Consider the following 26383-nt stretch of genomic DNA (forward strand, 5'->3'; position numbering starts at 1 on the left):
ATTAATTTTAGTTCTTATAGAAGGGTTCTTCAAATAAGGCCCAGGAAAGCTAGTGTCTTCTGGTTTTCATTCCAAACAAGGGCTCAGTTCTGTAATTGAACCACTTATTGATTTAATTAATCATAATTAACAAGATCTCTTCCTACTGGCTTAAGTCACCTACAACCTAATGGATTTTTCAGGTCCAGAGATGGAAATCCTGCTCTACACTGCATTACAATATTTGTTTATGAAAATTTGTATAACAGCTTCTAAGATCTATACTGTTGTTCTGATTATATAGCATACAGTTTAATGAATGCACTGTATATTTTTCTAAACATTTGCCTTCCCACATTTAATAATTTCCTTTAAGTCTTTGAGATATGATATACTGTTTCCCAGAGTTCTGTTAATAAGACAATGAGAATTTCCACCCATGATGCCATCACTGATATTAAAAGTTAATACAAATTGTAACCATGTACCATGGTGTACGGTATGATACAACTCCCACACACAATTAGTAAAATGTATGCAAAATTGGTAAATCAGCTGATGGTATAAAAAAAGTTTGCTGCTCATTTGTAGAATTTAAGAATTTAATTAGCAGCATTTTAAGAAATGGTTTGTTCTTCACGAGTTCTAAAAAAAAAAGGATATTAACAATTCTAGATTGTTTTCATGCATTTAAATTTTTTTTTTACTTATTGTAAACATAACTTTACTCAAGAAAACCATCACTGTGGTTTAAACCTCCTCTGTAGTTGCATACCAAGAAACAAGGATTTAAATTACTGTGAATTCAATAGTGTGAATAACAAGAGACAGGAGTAGTGAATGGCAGTTAAATCTTTTAGATTCATTGGCGAGTTACACCTGTTTTCCTCGATGTAAACAGGTTGTGTTTTTTACAGCAGTCACACTAATCTCCTGTGTGGGCTGCTCTGTAGAGATCTGCTCAGGCAGGGTGTTTACAGGTTTCCACTGGAATTTCAGTTTAGGATACAGCTGAAGTGAAGGTAGGATGTCTTTGATTAGTGCTCAGGTTTCCTTCAGTGCACAGTGTGGACTCAAATTACCAGTTAGTGTCCCATTTTCTCTTCCTTGTAAGTCCATCAACATTCCAAGAGAAACAGCTGATCTGCTATGTGCTCTGAAACTGTTAGCAGACCCAATGTCTGAAGAGAAGGTGGTGGAATCAAAACAATATGAGAATTAAAAAGGTTCAGGTTGTTGAGAGCCAGTGTGTGTCGTAATGCCACCTCTTGCTAAAAGTGCGGGATAAACCTCAAATCAGGACCATACAGAGTTCATAAACTGAGGGTGTCAGAAAGAAGTATGGACACAGAATGCAGGCCACAGGGAGGGGGTCAAAGATTAATTCTCCTGGGAAGTGGGTGGCTCTATGGACTGCTTCCTCTCTGTCATGCGGGTGCATCGCGGACAAGAAGTGGAGTTGTCGTAGTAACAGTCCCTGCAAAAGAAAAAGGCATTTTACAGTCAAAGTATGTATGTGTACATGGATGGATGGATATATATATATATATATATATACCCATCTACACATTTGCCTCAAGAAACAAGTATTTGACTAATGCATACTAGCTGTGTTTACCTATGACAACAAAACCCAGTCACTAAAAAAAAAATGATACAGAAATGGCAAACAATGCAAAGAAGCACAGAAAGATGTTTGCTTGGCATAACAAAAAGAGACAGAAAACCAAATAGATCTGAGAACAAGCAAAGGTATGTGACATAACTGAAAGTGTGAAGATGTTAAAATTGGAAGCACTGTTAGGGCTCTGGACTCATGACTGGAAGTTTGTGGGTCCAAATCCTGGGTGGGACAGTGCTGTTGTACCCTTGAGCAAGGTACTTCACTTAGATTGCTCCAGTAAAATACCCAGCTGTATAAATGGGTACAAATGTAAGTTGCCCTGGATACGAGCATCAGCTAAATGACAAAAATAATAATAAAGATGGCCTAAAGAAACTATAGAATAGATCCTAAGAGATGGAAGAAGACTAAGAGGACGACCACAACTCTGGCCTGAACTCCATCAGTGAATCTCTAGTGTAGAGGCGGACAGGAGCCTGGCAACCCCTCACTGACCTGTGAAACACAGCCGAGCATTCATGGCACACCGAGGTGTGGCTGTCGAAAGGGAACAGCACGTCTCCTTTTTTACACAGCTCACACACAAAGCCTTTAGCCTGGCACCTCTGAAAAACACACAGCCAGCAGTTCATTAATTCGTTTTACATTGCAGCTCAGTTACCACCTTTCCTAGATCTTTAGCGAAGTCAAAGGTGTCAAACTAATTTCCTGGAGTTCCACACTCAATAAGTGTAATGAGGTCAACAAAAAACATTGTTTAGATCACCACAGCTTTACAGTGCAATGAGTGTTGATGGTCTTCAAAAATTAGAATTGCCTTAAAAACCCAGCATTGTCTTTTTTCGTCTGCACTTTTCCTTCTAAAGAAAAATGCAGCAATTGATAGACCACAGCGAGTATCTAGATCACACTCCCACATTCCCATCACAACCAGTGGAAGAACCTGACAGTAACATGGGCATCGTTCTAACCAGTGTCTCAAGCCCAACCCCGAGGCCATTACCCACTGCTGCTGACACAGAGTAGTGTGCTGGCAGACCCACCTCACAGTCCAGTTTAATGTGTTTGGCGAAGGTGGTGTGGATCTCGGTCAAGGAGCAGCTGAGACGGCCAGAAGAGATATCAATGAGGTCCTGTAGGGAGTACATGTCATTGTTCTCCACAAAGTGCTGCCGTTCCTGCAGCTGCAAGTACAGATTGATCCCATTGTAAGTCTGTAAACACTGTGTGTAAATACAGAACTACACTAAATACTGTCTTAAGACTACAATCAATATTTTGATTCATTTTTGTGAACTTGATTCCTGTTGCATGCACATTGATTATTTGGAAAGAGACATGTGAAAGTCACATGACAGAACAGAGTGCTTCCTGGGTAATTAGTCTGTCAGCAGAATCAGTGAATTGTTTGATGCCTTCGTTATTTTTTTCTCTGTTCAATGCTACCCCTGGGTCAAAACATCTTGTAGTCAGGTGCACAGCACAATTTTTTATCTTTAGATTTCTCTTGTGTTTTGACACCTACAAAACACCACTGCATAACACAGTTTGTATTTTGATAGATATACAAGTTTGTTTGTTTTTACTTTAAGTTCAGCACTGTCACCACCAAAGATCTGGAACTCAGTATAGTTATATATATATATTTGAAATTATATTATTTACAAATGATCCTCTAGGTGGTGCTCTTTCAACATATAATCAGGAATGATTGCCCTCAAATCATCCTTGCCCTATTTAAAAAGAATGCTGGGATCTTCTCCCTAAGGTGTTTTGGAATATTTTCTAGGATTTGAAAAAGACTGAGTGTTCCTTAAGATGCCTTTTCCAGTTTACTTGCAAGATGGTTGTTACCGACAGACTACATACAAAATGGAAAATACACAACATGCAGGCCTAATACTCAAGTCCATTGTTGAATTTTATTAAACAAAAAATGTAATTTTAAAACTTGTTATTATATATAAGACCATTTGTAGTAATGTAATGACAGTGTAAGAGAAAAGCCTTAGAGAGATCTGCCCTCAAATGATCTCTGGCCATTTTACAGGAAGATTACACAGATTATACAGTCAAGATTGTGGTTCCAAGTATTAGTTTGTATCAAGAATCACTGAAATAGCCCAGAGCCAAACTGACCTGCAGCAGGAGCCTGGCCTCCATAGCCTCCTTACAGGTGATAAAGTAGGGCTTCATGCATAAGATGTCCTGGCGCAGTTTCTGAGGAGCAACAAAACACAGACCTCTCAGCTCCCTCCACACACCTCACCTCCATACAACTCCAATCCATCAACACAAAACAGCAAATGCAGCACAGGGATATAGGAAACAGTGTCTTATAAAAGTAGAATACAGCCTGCACTTTTAAATTTGGACAGAATTGTGTTCGATTCTTTTATTGTATTTTGTTCTCTCCTTCCCTTTTTTAAGTTCAATTTGGAACAGGCAACACCTAGACTTGGTTCACTGCCATGTCTCCATGTTACTCCACAGTAAACAAAAATGGGTAGAAAAAAGATAATTATGTCTTCACCGAGATTACAGCTCTGAATAAGTCACTGCTGATGTATCTGAGAGGGGCTGCTGTCTGGCTGTGTGGGAAGGCATGCTCACCCGGATCTCTACCAGTTCCTCCACAAAGTTGAAGAGCAGTGGGTTGATCTCTCTGAGCTTCAGCACCGGCCGAGAAATCATCAGCGCCAAGTATCGCATGGAGGAGCGGCACACCTGCCAGTCACAAGGACAAAAGAAATGTGCTCAACCCATACAAGCCTCCTCTCAGAGTTTAGGTTGACCCTATAGTCCAGACAGCACTGAGTCCAGACTGGACTGTCATTAAGCTGGAACTGGATTCTCCATGGCCTGAATGCTACCCGGGTTTGGTGGGCTGTACCCAGGCAAGGTCTCCTCAGCTTGTTGCCCAACAATGACCCCTATACCTTACTGGGTTCATGTGAGCTCTGCAGTTTTATCAGTGAGAGCTATACCAGTCCTTCCCATAATGCACTATCTCTGCTATCTGTACTTTGGACATGCAGTGTGAAAAGGAGGGAAGGCATGGGCACATTTTAGCAGACATATTTATTTTTGTAATTTTAACATCACTTCATTTGTCACTACACATCCAGGGATGCCCTGAGAAGCACATTTTAGATTACACAGAGCTCAGGAGATGCAAAGGGACCGCGTCACTGTGTTAAAACTCTTAGGACCCAGGTAGCCTGGCAAATGGTGGCGCTCACCTTCCTGGGCTCGAACTCCCAGTTGTGGATGACGCGGGCGGGGATGGTGGCGCTGTCATTCCAGTGGCAGTTGCTGCAGTAGTACAGGCCCGTGTAGTCACATTGCCTGGCCTCACTCGGGACGCCCCCTGCACCACAACACAAGCCCCTCAGCTCTCACACAGCACAGGCAGTATTCAGGGGCACAGGCCACTCAGTTAAAAGGTATCCTCCTCATAGGAAATCCCAGGTGGAATTGTTGTTGTTATTATTGTTGTTATTGAAAATGTATTCTAATAATGATCTTGTAGATGGAAGCTGTTCTTAAAAAAAGAAACCTGAAAGAATCATTTTCTGCTGACCTCGAATGGTTTCAAAATTAACCTGGTGTTGCAAAACATTCTAGAACAGTGTTCCGCTTTTATTTCCCATGGGCGCGAATCTGGCGGTCCAGGGGGGGATTGTTGGGTTAACTGTGGTCCGCGGAGGCTGATGAGGTGCGGTGCAGGAGGCATGGTTGGGACCAATAAGGCACTTTGGCAAAAAAAAAGGGAAGTGTCCCTGCATAGATGTGTGCTTGTGTACATGCAGAGGATCTTTGAAGCTGCGGACGCAGACACCTCTCACAGGCACGAAAATGCCCGCAGGCATGACTTTGCGGACCAGTGTTCTAGAATAACCTTTTTTTTTACTTTGGGATCTATGTTGACATAATATTTAGTCCAGTTATTCCAGAATCTACCACTAGATGGCAGCCCTGAACTACACAATGGCTCGTTACCTTTTATTGTTTTTAGATAAACACAATTAAATAATTGAGAGTTCAGCTGGAATAAAATCCAGCATGGTAGGGGGAAACAACCACAACTTTAAACCCTTCTGGACTGGACACCCTGCCAAGAGGAGCAGAGCTGCCAAGCCCAGGTCGAGAGAGTGAGATGGCAGAGGGCAGAGCGCAGAGCTGCTGTTGGGTGTAGGGAGGAGAGGCTGAAAACACTCACTCAGTGACACAGGTGTCCGACACTCCGCACACCTGTAATCCTGCCGGTCAAGGCCGATCTCAGGACAGATGTTCAGCTCGTATTCCGACTGGTGGCTGATCTTTGACCTCACGCATGGCTTGGTGATGAGGTTCAGGCATTTGCTGTGGCAGCGGTAGTAACACCCTGAGGGGAGAAGCGTCCAAAACACACAACCGACTCACTATTAAGGGGGCTGGCCAGCCATGGTCCTAGAGTGTCACTATGTTTTCCGTTTTATATTATATCAAAACCATTTACTACTTAATTTCAGCTTCATTAAACAAACGTACTGTGTGCTCCATTGTTTCAGTGATGAATGATGCCCATCATTGCACATTTCAGATCACATCATCTGAGCATTAAGAAGAATGGACAGTGAGAATTACTCTCTTCAAGTCCACAACCACAACCTTTTCACTGACTTTAAAAGGTAGACTTTATTAATATTGCTAGGACAGTAAGAACAGAACATTTCCCAGCAGACTGTGTTATGTCATTTCCTTTGTATGCTTTTTTCTAATTTCTGCAGATTTTGTGGCTGCAGTGTTAGACCTCTTCTAAATTTAACTGCAGTGTCACATTATAGGTCAGAGCACATCTATCTCACCATTCAATTCAATAATGTATTAGGTAATAAATAAAACTCATCTTATATTTAATTCAATAATTCCACAATGCTAGGTAACAAGATGTTTTCTTTTTGTCTCCGGACCATTGCCCCATTAAGCCGTGTGCTGTCTAGGCCTGTCTGGTTTAGGATTAAAATGAAGTGACTCGGGAGCTGAATGTCTCTCAAAGCAGCTAAAAGTCAAATTTTAAATTAAATTATAAATCACTACTTCCCCTGCATTACAATGTAATCAAAATAATCAAATACTTTCTAACTGTACAGGCCACTCAGAAGGATATTGCTCCAAAGACGTGTGTTGTACTGACAATATCTGTTCAAGGCTGACTCTGACCTGTGCAGGTGTACCAGGTTTGGATGAGCCCCCAGATAATGGCACTGCACTTGTCACAGGTCTGCTTCACGCTCTTGCTCTTCTCCTTGGAGAAGCGGTGCTCCAGTAAAACCCTAAGGTTCGGCTCGTCTTCCTCTGGGTCCTGGAGACGCACAGTGAGAGCGAGAGACACAAAACACCAGAGAGAGTGAGCCCTGAGAGTGAACACAGAGCAGGGGCACACCGCCACACACAGGAGCCCCAAGCACTGCTACTCTAGGAAACATCTGTTGCCTTCTAGTCACAAATTGAAAAGGTAAATTCGACCAACAGTAAGACACAGACAAAAGTAAAGTACACAAGTGCACATTAAGGGGAAGTGCTGTTAAGACTGAAAACAGGAGGTGCTTCTGAAAGTTGTGGGCGTCTGGGATGAGTTACACAGTCACACCATTGATTGACTGAATTCCTTCAAGAAAAAACGTCGATTAAATCCTTAGATCGATTTTAATTGACTAAAACAAGACGCCAAATTAAACAATACCTTTGGACTGAGTTCAGACTACAATATCTTTGCTTTTCAAAAGATTGTCTCCCTTAGACACACACAAAGATGCCTTTCACAACCCTTTCACTGACGTAAATAGGCTTGGGACTAAAATCATCTAAATGCATCCTACATGAACACTGGCCCAAATCACAACATCACTCTTCTTATACCAGCCCTCAAACAGACTCTGATTCGGAACACACTTGCATTTGCAAGGTCAACAGAGCACAAAAGCCTCTAATATTGTTCCCAAGTCATTTTCAAGCTCCACAGTAAACAAGACTGTTTCTGTGTTTGTTATTCCCTGTTTAGACCAGATTCTGACACCCACTTCACAGCCCCCTCCCAGGTTCTGACCTCAAATCTCTGCTTATTTCCTGTTTTGAATAACCATTTGCAAATCATGTGGAAATTACGTGGGTCTGTGTTGCTGCTCTGTGAATTCCTACCAGCTTAAAATAAAGCAAACACTAATCTACCCTTTAGCACAGTAATCAAGCTGAGAATGTAAAATATGTTTTTATTATTATCAATCTGCTGTATTGTAAACTTCAGCTACCACCTGCCTTAACTCAGTTTAAGCAGCTAGAGTCTTCACATCTTTATATAATACATAATTGATGAATAAGTAAAGTTTATCAATATCAATGAAACCAAATTAATCATCAAAGAAACATTGTTTCAAATAAAGGTTGTATTTCAAATCCTAACTAGGCAATCTCATTAAGGACAGCTATACTATACAAGTTATGCCTAGTTTTCAAGAGCAACAGTCTGTGAATGCCCTTTACTGCGATTCATGGCCCTGCTTCCTACCAACCTGCTGCAAGGAGCTGTAACAAGTTACACTTCAACTAAACCCTACAAAGCTGAGCCACACAGGGGGATGTGAGACTGCTCTTACTTGACAAAACACACATAAAGTACAGGAAGTTACTGCAATTAACTTTTAAAATCAGCTAGAACTTCAAGAGTTGAAATATAACCTTCAATCCTCAGTCACATACCCAAATCTTCCAAATGGCATAATGAAAATCTGGAGCACACCTTGAGCTCCTGCAGTTTGAGGCGGAGGTGTATGAGTCTGACCACGGTGTCCTTCTGTTTCTCCGAGTGCTCGGGCAGCTCCAGGATCAGCTGCTTGCACTCCTCGATGGCCTGCTTCAGCTGCTCGATGTCCGACGCCACGAACGAGTCCTGGAGCGAGACAGCACATAAGCACACAGACACGCACACGAAGAGACACACCAGTACAAAGAGGGGAAGCACGTGATAAGAGAGATGTCTAGCTGTTCATTTATTTGTAAGAAGCATGGTGTGTGTTAATTAAGTTGTCCTTGTACATCACAATAAGCATTGCAGTTTAGCCCAAATAAAGGCATTTCAAGCAGTAATGTTAAAAATAAAATAAAATAAAATAAAAATGTTCTTTATAAACCTTTCAATGATTATTGTTCAGAAGTCCTTCTTTGCAATAGAGCCCCCTCTTTGGTGGTGATATGCAAAAAGGGCATCATAAATGAGGGAAAATGCAAAGTCAGCAACAAGAGTCAGCAGGCCCGGTGGCAAAATGTGGGACAATGGTACTATTTACTTTATAAGGCAGGGCTCTCAAACTCGGTTCCTTAGGAACTGCAGAGTCTTCTGACTTTTGTTCCAACCAAACTTCCTGTACTGAATTGGACAGATAAGTCTGATTAACTAGGTGAATTTAATACTTCCCTACAAGGTTACAAATCATGTTACAGGTAGTGTACCATGAATCAGATGAATAGATTTAATCCATGAACTGTACAAGACCCTAACACTAGAGCCACCACCAATTTAATGGGTAACCCTTTTAAAATTATAATTTCCTATGTGTCTGTTCTGTTTTCCTAAATACCCTGATGGTATTTGAAAGACAAGATCACAAAAATAAAAGTTATAATGCAATTTACCTAGAACCACCAGAAAGCATCACATTGACTACATAGATAACATTGCCAGTGATGTATTTACCTAATTGGATCAGCCTGCAGCACTTATGTGAATGAAACTGTAGATTCGATGAAGAATGGATATTTTGACTCGGAAATACTCAGTGAAATATGGGTCTTGCAGGTGGATGGCACTGAAGTTCATTATTTATTTTATTTTTTAATCATGCATTGCAGTCACCAACACTTGTATTATTTTCAATACTGATCTCACACACATCATCATTGTATTATGTTATGCTCTTGGCTGCTCTAGCCTGCCCTATGTGATTAAACGCCTGCCGAGGTCCCTCAGAGTCTGTGGCTGTCTGTCTGACACTAACCATGGGCCGAGAGAAGTGGTCCTCAGCCAGCCCCAAGTCCATGACTCTGTCTGTGCTGGGGATCTTGGTGTCTGATGAGAACATCTCTGGCTTCACCTCTGCAAACAACAGACAAGGGAGAGAGCTGTCACTGGCCCCCCACCAGAGACAAACACTGTCTGCGATTCTTGTTTCTGCTCACAAACAACCATTTGTTTTACCCTTCAGCATCAAAAACTAACTCCTCTCCTAAAGCACCCAAGATCTCAAGAGACAGAATACAGCAGGTTTTATAGACCACCCCTGATTGGAAACATTACATTTTCATGAATCAAGCAGGCAATTTCATAAACCCAGTGATGTACAGATCATTTGACAACCAACACCCACACATCCTTAGCCCTCAAGGACCAAGATTTTCCTTAACAACTGGCATGTGTCCCCAGTCTTCAGAAATTCCTAATTTAGGGCTGGGGTCAGCTGGGGACTCCTGTGTCTACTTTTTCTTAACTACTGAATCATTTTAGACATTAGTCATTTTTCTTTTTCTTTTTTCCATCCCTAAGACTTGTTTTCTCAGAATTATTCAAACAAAATTATATTCACTCTCTCCTCAATAAGTTAAATAAACCATAGCTCTCTTAAACCTTAAAACTTCTGACCTTATGCTTATGAGGATAAGTAAGTCTGTCTAAAAAAATCTTAAGAGATGACTAATTAATGATGTACACACACAGGTGTTAATTATACTAAGCGAAAACGTATATGAAAAAGCACTGATAATTATGTACAAACATCAGTTCCAGACACTACTTGCTCTTTAAGCAATATAGACTGTTCTGACGTGCTTGAAACACATTGCTGTCCCTCAGCCAGATTTTCCCAGAGAAACAAATCAAGAAAATAAATAAATGTACCTGCGTAAACTTCACAGCACAGCATTGTGGATCTAGTCTTCTTAAACAGGACACTCGATGAAATCAGCAACGCACGGCTGCGTATGAGCTCTGATCGAGACTGTTCCAGTTAATTAATTTTCTATCACGCTCCCAGATGCGTAAGACTGTAGCTGTCAGACAGATTGTGCAAGGTAAGTAGTGGTTTGAAGCCTTGCTATACAGGAAGTGATCTAAACCCCAAAGAAAAACCAGAGTCGGTTTCTGTTTCACTTCTGCATGAGGAGTGTCTGTAGCCCACTCAGAGGCCACCATATACAAATAACACTCTGCATGGTTATTCTGAAGTACTACAGCTCTCTCCCTCTCACTACATAGGTGCACTCTGGTCCAGTCTGACTTTTGGCTGTGCATTAACCGTTCGTTTTTTTGTTTTTTTAAGAAGTATTGTTGCAAAATTACTTGCATCTCTCTGGAAAGAACATCCCACCCACTGCTCCACCATGTCATCATTAAACTTCCTTTATTTAGGTTAACTAATGTAACACAGTTGAGTCTATGACAGTTTTCCCCATGGAAAATTAAAGAAAACGTTAGTGAAGGATATCAAAGTATGACAAACATTTAAAAGATTAAGACATTTTCCATTTCTTTATGATAACGATCCTACCTGCAAAAGCATGGTTAAAGAAATATGAAAAATATGAAACGTCTGAGCCCATATTACCAACAGTAAAGAGAAGTGAAGATTGTTTCAAAGGGATGGAAAACATACCAAAATAGTCAATCTTTAGTGTAATGTGGAGAGAGACCTTGATCAGTATTTTACAGCCTCTCAAATAATGAGGAATCTTCCAGTAATTCCAATTTCAAGGAAATTCACAAATTTAAACAAGAACCATTCCCCTTTTAAACTGCCTTTCAAAACTCACAGTTGCACAATTTCAGACAGTACACTGGAGGTAGTTAAGTGTTTAAGAATGACTCAATATATTAACTCAGCAGTACCATATGACAGCTTCATGTGTCCAAAGTACTACTTTACAACAATCATACTACTACACTTTTTGTGTAAAGGTTTGTTCTGCTGCAATAGTATCAACTCAACAAATGCTAAACAAGGGGAATTAAACAAGCTGTTTAGATCGCAAGCCTGACTGTAAGCAGCAGCAACGAAAGTGATTCAAGGCAAGGCCAGACTAATCAACCTGTAGAAGAGGAAGGGAGAGGGCGAAAGGGGATATAGGGAGAGACATGAAACTAGAGGCAGCAAGAAGCAGCATGTCAAAGAGAGCGGTGTGCATAGACTTCAGCTTCATACAGGCAGCAACAGGGAAACAGTTCAAACTGGGAATAACGGAGTAGCATGAGAGGAAGTGTGTGAACTAGAAACAGTGCAAATGGGGAACAACTCAATAAGTCTGTAGCTTTCAAATACCCTTTATCATCATCATCACGTGCCTGTAGAACACAGTAGCGGAGATGCGGGGGGGGAGTCTAAAATTGTTATACTGTAATTGTATTAGAGCACAGAGCAAAGTCATAATTGTCATAATTAATTTAATTTAAAAAAACAGAAGGGGTCATATTGGTTTTACAAGTCTGTCTGAATTATCATCTTAAAAAACAGAAGCAGTTAAATTCCTCCAGCTAAGCCAGTATTGAGCTGAACTGGGCAGTTAAGAGCTCAGGATTTAAAGACAATGTGAAGACACTATGACCCTCCAGGACAAGAGTCAGACTGCAGAAGAGGCCTTGAGAGTCTGAGCCCGAGGGTATAAACCGTGCTGGAAATTGGGAACCCTTACTCACCATGCTGTGGGGGCTCCCTGTCCTCTGTGCCGCCCCCTTCCTCTCTGTTGAAGGGGTTGAGATGGCCTTGGCGAAAGCGGGCGAGTCTCTCATCATATTCCATAGCATCAGCTACATCTTAGGGGGCAAACAGAGACACTGCCTCAACACAATGCCATGCCTGGCTATAGCTGCAGTACAGGTCACTAATACTACGAAATAGCCCAGACGTTGTGTCAGCGCTGGGGCTAATCTGAACTGTGATGGAGCGGTTCTGTTATTCACTCCTCACAGAAGGGAAACTTTTATCTTTTCAATGGGAGAACCTGTTTGGGTTCTCTAATTGGATTATATGAACAAAACTAAAATAATATTGATCTACCATAAATACTAGGAAGTCAACCATGAAATACACAATCACCACTGCCACTTGGTGGTGGCGAGAACCACTACAATTCGAGTAAAGGTATTTCAAGTTCATCTAGGATTAAGGCATCAGATAAATAAATCCACAATCGCACTGTATCTAATGCAAAAGCCCAGATTAAGTTCTAGCGATTGTATTTTTAGAGGTGTGGTGTTTGGAACAAAGACCTGTGGAATTTGTATTTCTCAGAAATCATATCAGTTCCAGAATACCTGGCACAGTAAACTCTTATGAGTATATACCTGACGTCACGGAACGTAACATTGTAAAGCATTATCAAACATTTACCCCACGCTTGAAACAATTGCTGAAATGCTTCAATATATACAATGTCAACTTTTAAAAGACAAAGGTTCACTCACATATACGCTCTTACGCTAGTCTTTAAATAAATACAATATTTTAGTTTCTAGAAAATGTATACAGTACAGCCTTAAATTACTTTTGCACAATAAATATTGTTTATACATATTTTCAGTTCTGAACATAGTTCAAATAGAATTGACTATGGAAAGATGAGTATATTTTGCAGTTTTTATATAAATATAGTATTTGTACATTTACAAACAGTAAATATCTGTTAACCTGATAGTTTCCTTAACTAATTTATATTTATAACTGTTTGACTGAACATCAGTAAAAACTGAATTAAAAGAAAACCTGCACAATTCACACAGGTGGGTGTGTACTGTTTTGCAGTGTTTCCCAACCCTGTAAAGCTCAAGGCACACCTATCTGTCACATTTTGAGTGGCACACCAAGCCTTCCTGCCCACTCATCTGAATACTCTCCCCTTGTTTAAACCTGAAGTGTATATGTCTTTATGCACTGATTCGCGCAGAAACGTATTTTAATCTTGATCAATGAGAAATATGTATTTTTATTATAATTTTAGTTTTGCTTCCCTGTGACCTTTTTCTCATGTTCCCAAGACATGCCTGCCCGATTTCACCTCAGTGTGCCAGGGTCTCTATAGAAACAAAAAGCACACTGCTGTAATGTGGCATCACAGGTTGCACACAACAGAGATCATAGTCTTCTCGGGTAAATAACTCTTGGGATGCTTTTTTTTCGACCATTTAAAATAGGCTTGCTTCGTATTTGCAATCATCTCATTTACTTTATGAAAGCCTAGACACATATTTCTTGATACCAAAATGTTTCACACAAACAATGCATGTATTGTTTGTACCCATACTGGTGTTACGTAAAAGCTACAAACAACAAGCAACGAGCCGTGCATGACGGTGCAGACCTACCTCACCCCCCGCACATCCAGCCCGGCAGCGCTGCGGTTCGGGGGGAAACAGTGTCTCCGGGGCGGATCCGTGCGGGTAAACGCGGGTGAACGACACTATATTTCGGTCCCAGGCATCGAAGACACAACCGTGTGGCTGGCGCTTCTATGGTGCAGGCTGCGTTATTATAGCATTATTTGTGTAGTGCTGGCCTCTACTGTCCGGCTGATAAAAGTGAAAGTGCGCGGTGATGGTGACTTTGAATCGGCTTGACAAAAACAACCGCAACAATTGTAACATCAGTTCCTTGAATATGGCCAGTCTGTAGCGCTGCATGCCATGACAGCTCTCTGGGGGACTCATGTCGTGCTTAATTCATTTCACTTTGATGTGACCTTGTCATCGCCCAATAAGTATATGTTTTACATCCAAAAGTGTATTCATGTCGACGCTTAATTTATACAGTGGTGTATTTAATGTGTTTTGAACTGAAACAATCAAATGCATCCTCATATAGATGCACCCAAATATCACTATAGGAAAAATGCTGTATGCGACAACTATCTGTACTGTACATGTCTAATACTAGTCTGACGTAATCCATAGGAACGATACATAATACAAAAAAAAAAGACAGCTAAAGGTGTTTTATGCATTAAAAATAGCTACACTGAAAGTCTTACATTCAAGGATGTCAAAGTACAGACACTACTAAATTATGTATTAACTAATACATTCAGTGATTAACAGTCCCAGTATATAATTTCAACTGACTTCAATCCAGTACATTTTACAGTAAATCCATTCAAGACATATTACAGGACTTCCTAGTGGCATAAGGTATTTGATCCCAACTTAAAGGAGACAAGAAAGCCTGTGCCTCTGGGAACCAGGACAACACAGCAAGGCATTTCCACACTGCTTCCCATGAGACTCCCACATTCAAACTGCTCTTGGAAAAACGCCAGGCTCGCTTGTAATGCCTTAATTAAGATCCTTTACGTTTACCTGCATTAAAAATAAGCCCACAGACACGGGAGTGCTACTGCAGAGACAGACTGCTGATGATTGACCCTTTCTGTATGACTGCGAATTGAAGTCATGTGTTTATGGCTGCCAGTGTCAGAGCTGTCAGAGTCTCCCCCCCACTGAGTCGGAGGAGGTGGTAGGAGATACGCAGTCGCCTCATGTCCTTTGTGGTTGTAGCAGGTGCAGACTCTTCTCTCTCTGCAGGATCATTAATAACCCGGCCCCTGAGGAGTATCAGATACTTCCTCTATGAGCATCATCGTGGCCAGTACTAGTGTGGCACTGGGTGTACTATTGAGATTTTTCATTAATGATAGTGTAGAAGCCATCCATTTTGTGTATTGTTTTTGCAAGCACGTTTTCATATGCAGAAGCAAATTTAAAAATGTATTACAGTGGTTTTATCCCTTTTCTTATTGTCCCATGGCTGGCTTCAAAACAAGTGATCCACTGCTGTGATCCAAACAAAACGTCCAAACCAAGCCTCGGGAGGGGGAAAGGGAGATGGGGAGAGGGAGAGAGCCAGAAAGAGAAGGGGAGGGGGAGAGGGAGTGAGAAAGGGAGAGAGGAAGGGAGAGAGTGGGAAATGAACCAGTAACTGAACTGTTTTTACAGACTGTGACATAGACTAAGGGGTACAATGTGGACTGGTTGCTGTGTGTCTTTGTTTGTCTGTTTAATTGTGTTATATGCAGAGAGGGGGCCGTTAGAAGTTTAGTTAGGCTCCAGAGGGGATAGGGGTTTGTTTGGTTTTCATTTGATGCACCCCCTGCACTGTACATATAAAACATCGCCTCAATTTGCACCATATCACTGCTTGTGTGTGACTGTTTCCCTAGACCCCACATAATAATTGAGCCCAGCACCACACAGAGCTATGCACATTTCCATACAGAATCAGGTTTTTGACTACAAGAGGAAGGACAGCTTGTGACTGAGACTCACAGCCTGTGAGTTGTGTAGAAGACTCATCTCGGTGCGTCTCACATTGTGCAAATTATGTTTTTAAAGATACTCACCCAGACAGCCTGCTCATTGATTTTGTCTCCTCTCTCCAGTGCCTCTCCTCCTTTGTTGGTGCACTCTCGATGGCCTCCAGCTGTGGCTTTCTCATCGTGTGCAAAAAAACAAAGCAGCTTTGGGCTCATATTGCACAAGTGCCCTCACAGCAGTTGCTAAATTGCACCATGCTTATGTTGCACTAATCCATGCAAAACTGTCGTTTTATTAGAGGAAATGGGTGTGCACTACAACTCAGGGGCAATTATATGTGTGCTAAAACCTGTCGCTGTGCATTAGTGGGTAAATTATGCATGAACAACATTTATAAAACAAAGTGAAGAGGCTATTACCCCATTACATCAGCCCCTGGACTGCTCACACACACTTTTAAAGAAGACCAATCTAATGTGCTTTTCAGTAATTTTGCCCAGCAGTGATTTTGCCCAAGAGATGCTGTTACTGTTCTGCACATCCATTGACTTTTTCCTGACTGAATCCATTGCCTCTTCTATCTGGGAGGCCTCTGTCCAACTCCACAGTCTGTTAGGGTGTATTTCAATCATTTCAAATTCTTGTACAAAAACACAAATCATCATTCTGCTCTTAAAGTATCTGTACTGTACTTTACTGTACTGAAAATATCAGTCTAAACCATGGTTCAGCACCAATCTGCTCTTTTATTCAGTTTAATGGCAAGCAAAGTGCTGTGGCCAGTCTGTCTTGAATGATTTTAAAATCAGGGCAGGTGAAATGCTGATTGGCTAGAACACGATCAATGTGTGAGAATTCTGGTATTGATCAGCAATTATATTGAACGTATCTAAATTAATGTATTTTGGCTTACTCAGGGCCTGTGTGTATCTACCTTTTCTTCTGTGTCTTGAGAAGACACTCCGTTCTCAAAACATTTGATTTCCCTGCCTTGACACTTTCAGGGGATGAGGTAAAAATAGCTATATTAATAACAAACCTTCCTGATGTTTCTGAGAATCGTCCACAAGGTCACAGCAGCGGTGAGGTGGAATTGTAGTAAAGTGTATGACATATTTACATATTAGCTATATTGTTGATTATTCGCTATCCAATATTATCTATTACACTTACACTTAAAATAAATGTTTGCTGTAAGTGCTGCTAAAAATGTATACTTTGTTTAGAGGTATTTTACCAGGGCTGTGAGAAATACAGATTCCCCCACCCAGTTGATCTTTAGGAGCTGAAGAACACTCCAGGACCATAAGAACATATACTGCTCAGGCCTCTGTAGCCCCCTGCTCTCTCTGGAAAGACAGAAGGTATATTTCCACACACAATCATGAGCAAGTTCATATTTGTATGCCCTTTCTTGGCGACCTTCATCCTTACAATGAATTTAACAATCAACCCCATTTCTCTCCATTGAAAATGTTTTGGTCCAGGATCCGCTGTAACTGACCTACAGTAGCCGATCTGTGCTGTGTTTTCATGCTATTAACTATTAAACTATTAAAATAAAATGTACATCCTGTTAAACGTGCACCATTAGCATTAAGTCTATGAAAGGGATGACATTGATACATAAGAGGTATAGGAATGGAAATGCTGCTCTATGATTGGCTGCCTTCTTGTATGTGATTTATAATGTCTGGTAAATGGTGCAGTGTTATGCGTTTCTCATTCAAAAATCCTCTCTAGTGTTATCCACTCTACAACTTCCCATTTTTCAAAGAACCGCACATGTAATTACAACAGTAAGTGTTGACTATAGACCAATACAGAAATTCACTTTATGTACACTTTCTGTACCACCCCCTTTATAAAGCCAACCCCACAGATTGCAATGCCTTCCAGTGGTATAGTATAATGAGGGAGGTTTCTATTAAAATTAAGAACTAGAAGGTTTTTGATCAGAAATATGCAGTGCAAATACTGCTAGTAACAATTTTGTGCGACCGTGTCAAGTTATATTTCAAAGAAGATGAGAAACATGAAATTGTAATATAAGATATACCAGAACAACACAAGTTCGTTTGACAGCAATACATTTATTCAATATTCCCCCCCAGAAAATTGGCAAAACCAGTACAAAATAAAACAATTAGGCTGAAGGTCAGGGGAGTAGTGGGGAATTCACATTATTAAAATAAAGGAATTGAGAATTGCTAAAATGTAACTGTTGCGATTTAAATATGTTCCTTTGTTTGCACATTAGTATCAAATGTTAACTTGGGAAGGTATATATAGATTTTTTTTTCTTTCATGTACTATTTTGTTAGCAGGTTATGAAATATCAATAACAAGCAATGATATAGTCAGTGGACTAAGACTGACACTAAGAGTTAGCAGAGACTAACACCGGGGGGGGGTGGCGGGGGGGTGGGGATAGGCACATCGCATCCTGCATGGAGAATGGAGAGAGAGGTTGCCAAGCTCTTGGCATTTTTTTTTTGCGTTTGTTCGATTTTTGGTGGAAATGTTCACTTTTGGCCCTGGACTTCAGATTCCTCGTCATCATCCTCGTACATCTCGCCCTCCTCCTCTGCAGTGGCATCCTGGTACTGCTGATACTCGGACACCAGGTCGTTCATGTTGCTCTCAGCCTCGGTGAACTCCATCTCGTCCATGCCCTCACCGGTGTACCAGTGCAGGAAGGCCTTGCGCCGGAACATGGCGGTGAACTGCTCGGAGATGCGCTTGAACAGCTCCTGGATGGCCGTGCTGTTGCCGATGAAGGTGGAGGACATCTTCAGGCCGCGGGGGGGGATGTCGCACACGGCCACTTTGACGTTGTTGGGGATCCATTCCACGAAGTAGCTGCTGTTCTTGCTCTGAATGGCTAGCATCTGCTCGTCCACCTCCTTCATGGACATGCGCCCACGGAACACCGTGGCCACAGTGAGGTAGCGCCCATGCCGTGGGTCGCAGGCTGCCATCATGTTCTTGGCATCGAACATCTGCTGGGTGAGCTCGGGCACCGTGAGGGCGCGGTACTGCTGGCTGCCCCTTGCGGTCAGGGGGGCGAAGCCAGGCATGAAGAAGTGCAGCCGGGGGAAGGGGACCATGTTGACAGCCAGCTTGCGGAGATCAGCGTTGAGCTGCCCAGGGAAGCGCAGCGAGGTGGTGACGCCGCTCATGGTGGCAGACACTAGGTGGTTCAAGTCTCCGTAGGTGGGCGTGGCCAGCTTCAGCGTGCGGAAGCAGATGTCGTACAGCGCCTCGTTGTCGATGCAGTAGGTCTCGTCCGTGTTCTCCACCAACTGGTGGATGGACAGGGTGGCGTTGTAGGGCTCCACCACTGTGTCCGACACCTTGGGCGAGGGCACCACACTGAAAGTGTTCATGATTCGGTCAGGGTACTCCTCCCGCACTTTGCTGATGAGCAGCGTGCCCATGCCCGAGCCCGTACCACCACCCAGGGAGTGGGTGAGCTGGAAGCCCTGCAGACAGTCACAGTTCTCACACTCCTTCCTCACCACATCCAGGACTGAGTCGACCAGCTCCGCCCCCTCTGTGTAGTGACCCTTGGCCCAGTTGTTGCCAGCTCCACTTTGCCCTGAGGGATTAAAAAAAACAGCAATCGCTCATCATGTCCTTTCAGAAGAGCTCATTCATTACAGTGAAGCATTATCATCAGATATACGTTCTGTTTTTATCATAAACTACAACGTGCTCAATTCAGTGAACCCTAAATGTCTGGTTGCACTGAAAACCATTCAGTCAAAGCACAATTTAATAAACAATTTAAAAATAATGTTTAAAACAAATGAATAAACAAATAATAAAACAAATTGGAACTTCAGTGCTGATAAAGTCTGAGGTTTGAAGAATATTAGCACTGTGCTGTTAAATCCTCTGCTATTATGGATATTAGCATTCACTTCAGCAGCACATTTCCTTATTGTTAATATTTCACAGGGTTAACGCTCAGCTGAGCTGTTCATCAGTTCGGGAGCCACACTTCAGCACCGCAGGCCGTAGCAGATCCATTATCTCTTCATTGATTTCTTCAGGCTGCCAATTCAATGAAACAGCTGAGCCCCACCACAGTGCTGACTTCCCTCTCATATCCAAGGACAATGACTGTCAATCATGTCCCTGTAGCTGCACAGGCTGATGATCTCTAATTCAAAATAAGACTGATGTTCTGCTGTATTTTGCTCACAATACATTGCAATAATTGCATTTTATAGCATTTCAAATTAAAAAGCTCAGATTTACATAAACACCTGAATATATTATTTTACATATATTTTACATAGTTATATATAAATATATATATAACTATTTCATAAACTGTTTTCACCGGTTCAACTGAACTTTTAAATCATTGTTTGCATTCCCTTATTCTCTACATATTTTTATCTTTAATATATTGAAAATAATACTAAAAATTAAAATATTCATTCACATATCAAGTATTGACTACACATATTTCACCCAATAGCTGATGTGTTTGTATTTTCGTCTAGTTGGCAGTTTGGCTACTGCATCGGACAGCAGCATATGTCCCCACCCCTGCCCCCTAAGGGCTCAGTTGCCAATAGAGAATGGAAGATCTTTTGGTGGGATTTGCACTCACCGAAAATGAAGTTGTCTGGCCTGAAGAGGTGTCCGAACGCCCCTGAGCGCACGCTGTCCATGGTCCCGGGCTCAAGGTCCACGAGGATGGCTCTGGGCACATATTTGTGAGCTGTGGAAACAGGAACAGAAGATGGGAATTAGGAGGTGACTGTGGTTTTCCATCCATAGGACAACTAGGCCATCCCTGCCCTCCCTTCCTCCCTTCCCTTATTGTCATCTTGCAATAACTGTAATTAACTCAGACATTTTGCAGTCTTTCAAACACTGCTTGAGTGAAGCTGCCGTTCTTGAAATGACCTGTTCTGTCACTCTCCATTTTCTCATGAGGGACAAAAATTGGCTTTCACTACACTGTGACTCCTATTAATATAATCTGGGACTCAAAATAAAGAAAGTTATTCCTTGTACAGGGACCATACATATGTATTACAATCCACTGTAAAACAATCTATTTAACCCTTAGCCTCTGCATCCTGGAGTCTATCAGTTTCTGGTGACTTCAGGATTTCATGGTCAAAACAGAATGAAATCTAAAGCAACACCCTTTCAACAATTCACTCGCTCATGGACAAAGTTACAACCATGCCACACAATGGCAATAGTAACTGCCTGAGCAGACTGACAATCTTTACTGTGTGCCTGAAAGATTGCATGTTAACAATACCCTTGACATGGTGATCTGAAACAAAGGTGACCTTGCCATCGCTGCTCCAGCAAGTTCCAATATGAATATATAGGTCCAGAAAATCGAGATTTAATTAAAGTCCTGAGGGGATTTCTGTTACTCCCCTGTCTGGGTTTGAACCAGTCCCCTTCCCTGCCCCTCCCTTCGTCTGATTGGACCCTCTAAGTGGTTTAGTGAGAAAACACACTAAGAAAGCAGTAATGCTTTACTATAACAGTAATAGTTCACACCCTATTTATGAATATTAATATGGACACTCAAAATGATGTGTGCCATTTCAGAATGACAGATTCGGTTGCAAGATGCTATCAAATGTCGACGACCAATGACTGTCCACATCATTGATTACAACTTCCTCCACCAGCCTTGGAATTTCAATTACGAGGGGAGTCTTAGAGCCCTTGAGTGTCTATATGATTTGTTATATCAGTGCATCTTTGCCTTTGCAGTCCGGTGCTGACTCTGGCTCTATGACTCACATGAGGCCTCGTTGTAATAGACGCTGATTCTCTCCAGCTGCAGGTCGGAGTCTCCCACGTAGTTCCCACTGGGGTCAATGCCGTGCTCATCACTGATCACCTCCCAGAACTGCAATGACACACCACACACACTGAGGATAATGCTGACATGGCGGTTTAAAAAGGTACAACTCTGGGGCAAAGGACTGCAGCATATCTGGACTATGGAAGAAAGCTTTTGAGACGGAGTGTTCTATTATAATAAATTCTAGCAGCACAGAAAAAGCCTTGCAGCAGAAGCATGTCTACCAGGACAGCAAGGTCTCCTTCAACAAGAAGCATGACCTTCAAATGAGAATTATACCTAAGGCTGCCTTGGGTTCTTTCAATTCCTTGTTGACATTTTAAGAATTTATTTCATTTTGTGTCATCACCTCTCTATAATGGAAAGATCTCTGCGGAAGACAAATCCATTACAAAGCATAACAAGTCTAGTTTCAAAACATTCAAATGAAATGGGTCAGCATGAGCAGTGGGCAGTCCACACAACACCAGTTTGAAAGAGTCTGAGGATTCCCAAAAGGGAGATGCATTGGCAGAGGCTGCTTTTCTATCAGGGAAAGCTAGCTCAGTCCAGCTCGCGTTCCTGTAGGTCTGTTGTTTGTGCTGTTGTCTCACAGTGTGAAAGGAAGCGGATGCCTGGGCAGCACACATTTCGTAGGACACGTGGTAGCTGCCTACATCCCTTCTGTGTCAAGCAGAGACATAGTGGTAAACAGCACTGACAAACAACAGGCAAACGGCCAAATTGGAAGAGTATATAAGAAAAAGTAATCTGACATCCATTATGTTTTTGAAATACCAAATATGGACTCTACCTTCTCATTGTGATGGGAAACCTGTATGTGCTCTTGCACTGTGAATTATTACTACAAGTATGAGGTTGCCAGGCTTTATAGCATTGTGCTTTACTATAGCAATAGTTTTCCTGTCTGCTTTTCAACTCCAACAATATGCTCCTCAATGGCTCTTTCATGTCGTTTCTGGCATGATGTAATGAAGAAAAGCTTGTCTGACTTAGTTTGCTTGACATTGTCTGAAAAACCAGGTTGCTTTTCTTGTGCCCAGAACAGGGGAAATTAATGAAACTTTGGAATCCATCTGTGACTAAGTTGTGAAGCTGTGCATCTAACTGTACTTTGAACCTCTTCACCGCGCAACGAGGGCTGGCGTTTTTGGTTTTCACAAAGCCCTTTCAGCACAGCAGGGGAAAAACGTGTCACACAAGCTCCGCAGGATGACATCTTTCCAAGCATGTTTATTAGGAAGAGCACAAGACCGCAACTCATACCTCAGATTCCTGATTAAATACAGGAGGACAATCAGATGGTTTAAAAGAAGCATTTGAGTAGTGAATATATTTATCAGCAGGATAAGCGGTTTTGAAAATGGATGGATGGATGGATGGATATTTATCAGCATTATGAGCTATTTTCAGATTAGTAATGCAAGTCATTTGATGTAAGTTTAACTGTTATAACTTCCCTCCAAGGACACGCAATTTAACAGACAGGGAAGTTAGAATGGGAGCTCTGATTAATTCCCATTGGCATCTCCGTCCCTTAAGTGAATTAGTGCACATTATGAGCTGCTGCCTTTTTTTTTTTTTTTTTTTTAGAATAGCAACAACTACAACAACAGCAACAAAATAGAAGGTATCAGACTGAAATAAAGGACATAGCTGTAAACCACTGTAATGACTCAACACCTCTTACTGAATCTCCTCTCTCAGTCAATCTGATTGCAAATTCAATTTCTAAGAATGATGTCACCTGAAAGCTTAAATGTGTGCTTAAAAAAATATATATATATTCATTTTATAATTACCAAGCTAACCCAAATCGGTATTAAAATTGGTAACCTAAGAATCATGGCTTCTTCCAAGCCCAGACAATGCCCAGACAGAGCTCCCCTACTCTCCTACTCCTCCCACCTCCCATCTCTTTCTCCGAGTCCTGTAGCAAGTCTAGCTTCTGTACAGTTGCACAAAGACCTCCCATTCAACACCCACCCCCCTTCCCTCCGCACTCCCCCCCGCCCCCAGGGAATGCGGTCAGTGTTATCCAGAATGCTAATTGCCAGGCCTTCTGCCTCTCCACTCGAACACAGATGTCTTTCTGACATCTAAATTGGTAATTACCCCTTTTTTGCAGCTCTCGTTCTTTACATGGAGCAGGTGCCCCTTTGGAAAAATAGTTTTTTTTTGTGTGTGTGTCCACTGAAATCACATTTCAGGAAGCTAAGCTTGCTCTCTATATCCTGGCATCTTTATCTCTAGCCCCAATTCCCTCACACCTCCCCCTACCTACTCCCAACATAATCCCCAATCCTTTCACACATTATTACTGAAAAGGTGATAAATCTCAAACTTCAGTTCCCCCAGATTAGCCTACTAGAGCATGGGGGGGGGTCAGCTGGTAAATGACTGAAGTAGCAGATGTAGACTGATTTCCAGGCACAGGCTGTTAGACAGCATGATGTCACCACATGATATCAGCCCCTTTAGGGAAAGCGACGGTGCTGATATAATCAAATAATTTTCACCACCCTAGCTAAAATCATATATAGTAATACTTGTCATAATGGGAGGTCTAGTACAGAACACTAAATTCATTCCAGGTAAATACAGATTCATATATGAGCATTGTTGGGTTGATTAACTTTCAGTGTGCCAATTTAAGGTGCATTTTTCAGCTTTTTAAAATGTGTTGTGTATTGTCCTGACTATCTATGTCACTGTGTTACATGTATATTCTGTTCACCCCTGAAAGGACTGAAAGAATAACTCTTATGTGTTAATAATGCTTGTTTTTGTGTGTTTGTTTGGTCCATGCTCTGTGTCGTTACAATGATCAAGCACAATTACAGGCTTCTGATGCCGCCCCTGGCAAGAGACACTGTGCCACCCACTAAGCTTAAGGACAAAAGAACAAGACCTGTCGCTGCAGAACACAGGGGTCACATGGAGTCTACAAACAAAGCAAAGCATACGACTTGGATATCAGATTTGCATAACAAAATGGTTCTATCTGATTTGCTCTACCAAAGATTTTGACTATTGAAACAAATGCTGACATTATTTTTTTCCTGTGCAGAATCAAAAGCTGACTAGCCCTATTATACCGTTCATGGAGTATATTTTACAATTTGAATCAGCTTATGTTTTAAGACACTGCGTGAACTTCTTTGGAGTGAAGTTCCTATATCTTTCCAAATTGAAGGCGATTTCAACAATACCTTGCCACAGAGCCTGGTGTCATAAGCATAGCCAGTATTTAGCACATCAATTATACACCATTTCCATTTGCTCATAATCTTGATGATTAAATGGTCTAAAAAAGTCACACTGCTTCCACAGATCTTGACTACTATCTATCACTGCTGAAGACTGACAACATCAGCATCTACTTAGAGGCCATTATTAAGGGGCTTCATGTTGAATCATCCAATATCCTTTTAAACATCTTCTATAGGCTGATTAAATGCAGCATCTAGGCAGCATCTATCACACTTTATTTTGAGTAACCCATGCGGTGTTGGTGGATTAATAGCACAGGATGACTGTCCACTAGAATATTAAATATTACCTCTATTTGCCCTAAATTACAGATCCTTTACCTGCTACAGAATAAGAATATAGGCGTTCACTATCATTCTCTGCATACTGACTCCTGAATTTGAATCCTAGCTAGTAGCAGAGGTTTAATACCAGTGTCAGGGAAGCTGGAGAACAAAGATGCAGATCTGCTACAACATGGTAATAATATGAACAAATGAATAGACAGGTCGGACAGCAGGCCACAAAATGACAAAATGTATATTCCCCAGACTGCATGCATCACATTATAGTGCAACGTGGGTGTATAGAGCAGGAGCCAGACGAAGAGGAAGGGAAAGACACACACACAAAGCAGTTACAAGATTTGCAATTGGAAAAGATGGGCAGACCCCAAACAGAATATGAAATCCCTTCTTTACCTTATGCGAAAATGTATTCATCCACCCACGGTCCACGGTCCGTGGGTGGATGAATACATTTCCGCGGATTGCCCAGTCATCACGCAGTGCGGAGTTAAAGTGAGCCGTGCACAGAGCCGGGCCTGTCCGCAGCTCGGCCGGCCGCCTGTGGGGATGTGATGGGATTATTTCACACTCCCAAATCCGCCAGCGTTTGCGCTGCAGAAGTGCTCCCTTCCCTTTGTTCAATCCGCTGCAGTCTGAGGGTGTGGCAGATTGGGCAGGGGGGGGGGGCAGAAAGAGAAGCACTGCAGCAGGATTTGCCTTTAAACCCATCCAATTGGTGCACCTCCATTGTGTCTTATTTTACTATTACATGCGTCAAAGCAAAATCAACCTGTTAAGCCCCTCTTCTCCTCTGCAAAGCGTTCACTGAACTTCCACCCCAAAGAGAAGGATCAGTTTACACGCACTTTCACGGGGAGCTATTGCCAGGAAAAGCTCAGCTCCCTATTGTGCGTTTAAATCACCCCCTGTCCAGTTTATATAGCACCCGACTATTTCTGACTCCAGCCCTGTCCGCAGTGCGGGGCGTGGTCAGGTTTTTCCAGGCGATCGCCGGCCGGTTTAATTGCAGCAAAATGGACATCCAGCAGCAGCCG

At 41.9% G+C, this 26383-nt stretch overlaps 2 protein-coding genes across 3 annotated transcripts in view; both read right to left on the reverse strand.

Moving 5' to 3' along the window:
* Positions 1-820: 820 nt before the first annotated feature.
* On the reverse strand, positions 821-14140 carry def8 (differentially expressed in FDCP 8 homolog). 2 transcript variants are annotated; one of them, XM_066714099.1, is made up of 12 exons: positions 13992-14140; positions 12327-12443; positions 9640-9737; positions 8385-8534; positions 6809-6950; positions 5826-5990; positions 4846-4973; positions 4217-4330; positions 3743-3823; positions 2647-2787; positions 2099-2208; positions 821-1456 (listed from the first exon to the last, which is right to left on the reverse strand). In XM_066714099.1, exons 2-12 carry the CDS (start codon positions 12427-12429, stop codon positions 1360-1362), a joined length of 1329 nt encoding a protein of 442 aa, XP_066570196.1. In that variant the 5' UTR covers positions 12430-12443; positions 13992-14140; the 3' UTR covers positions 821-1359. The 2 variants fall into 2 exon arrangements, with proteins under 2 accessions (XP_066570196.1, XP_066570197.1); XM_066714100.1 differs by lacking the exons at positions 12327-12443; positions 13992-14140 and adding an exon at positions 10536-11125.
* Positions 14141-18005: 3865 nt separating this feature from the next.
* LOC136759204 (tubulin beta-3 chain) overlaps positions 18006-26383 on the reverse strand; it is an 8921-nt gene continuing 543 nt past the window's right edge. Inside the window, exons 2-4 of the mRNA XM_066714101.1 lie at positions 21726-21834; positions 20560-20670; positions 18006-19533 (exon numbers count right to left, since the gene is read on the reverse strand). Coding sequence (XP_066570198.1) covers positions 18458-19533; positions 20560-20670; positions 21726-21834 — 1296 coding nt within the window. The 3' untranslated portion in view covers positions 18006-18457. The remainder of the gene's footprint in view (positions 19534-20559; positions 20671-21725; positions 21835-26383) is intronic.

This window comes from Amia ocellicauda, chromosome 9 (genome assembly GCF_036373705.1).
Source record: "Amia ocellicauda isolate fAmiCal2 chromosome 9, fAmiCal2.hap1, whole genome shotgun sequence".
Taxonomy (NCBI): Eukaryota; Metazoa; Chordata; class Actinopteri; order Amiiformes; family Amiidae; genus Amia; species Amia ocellicauda.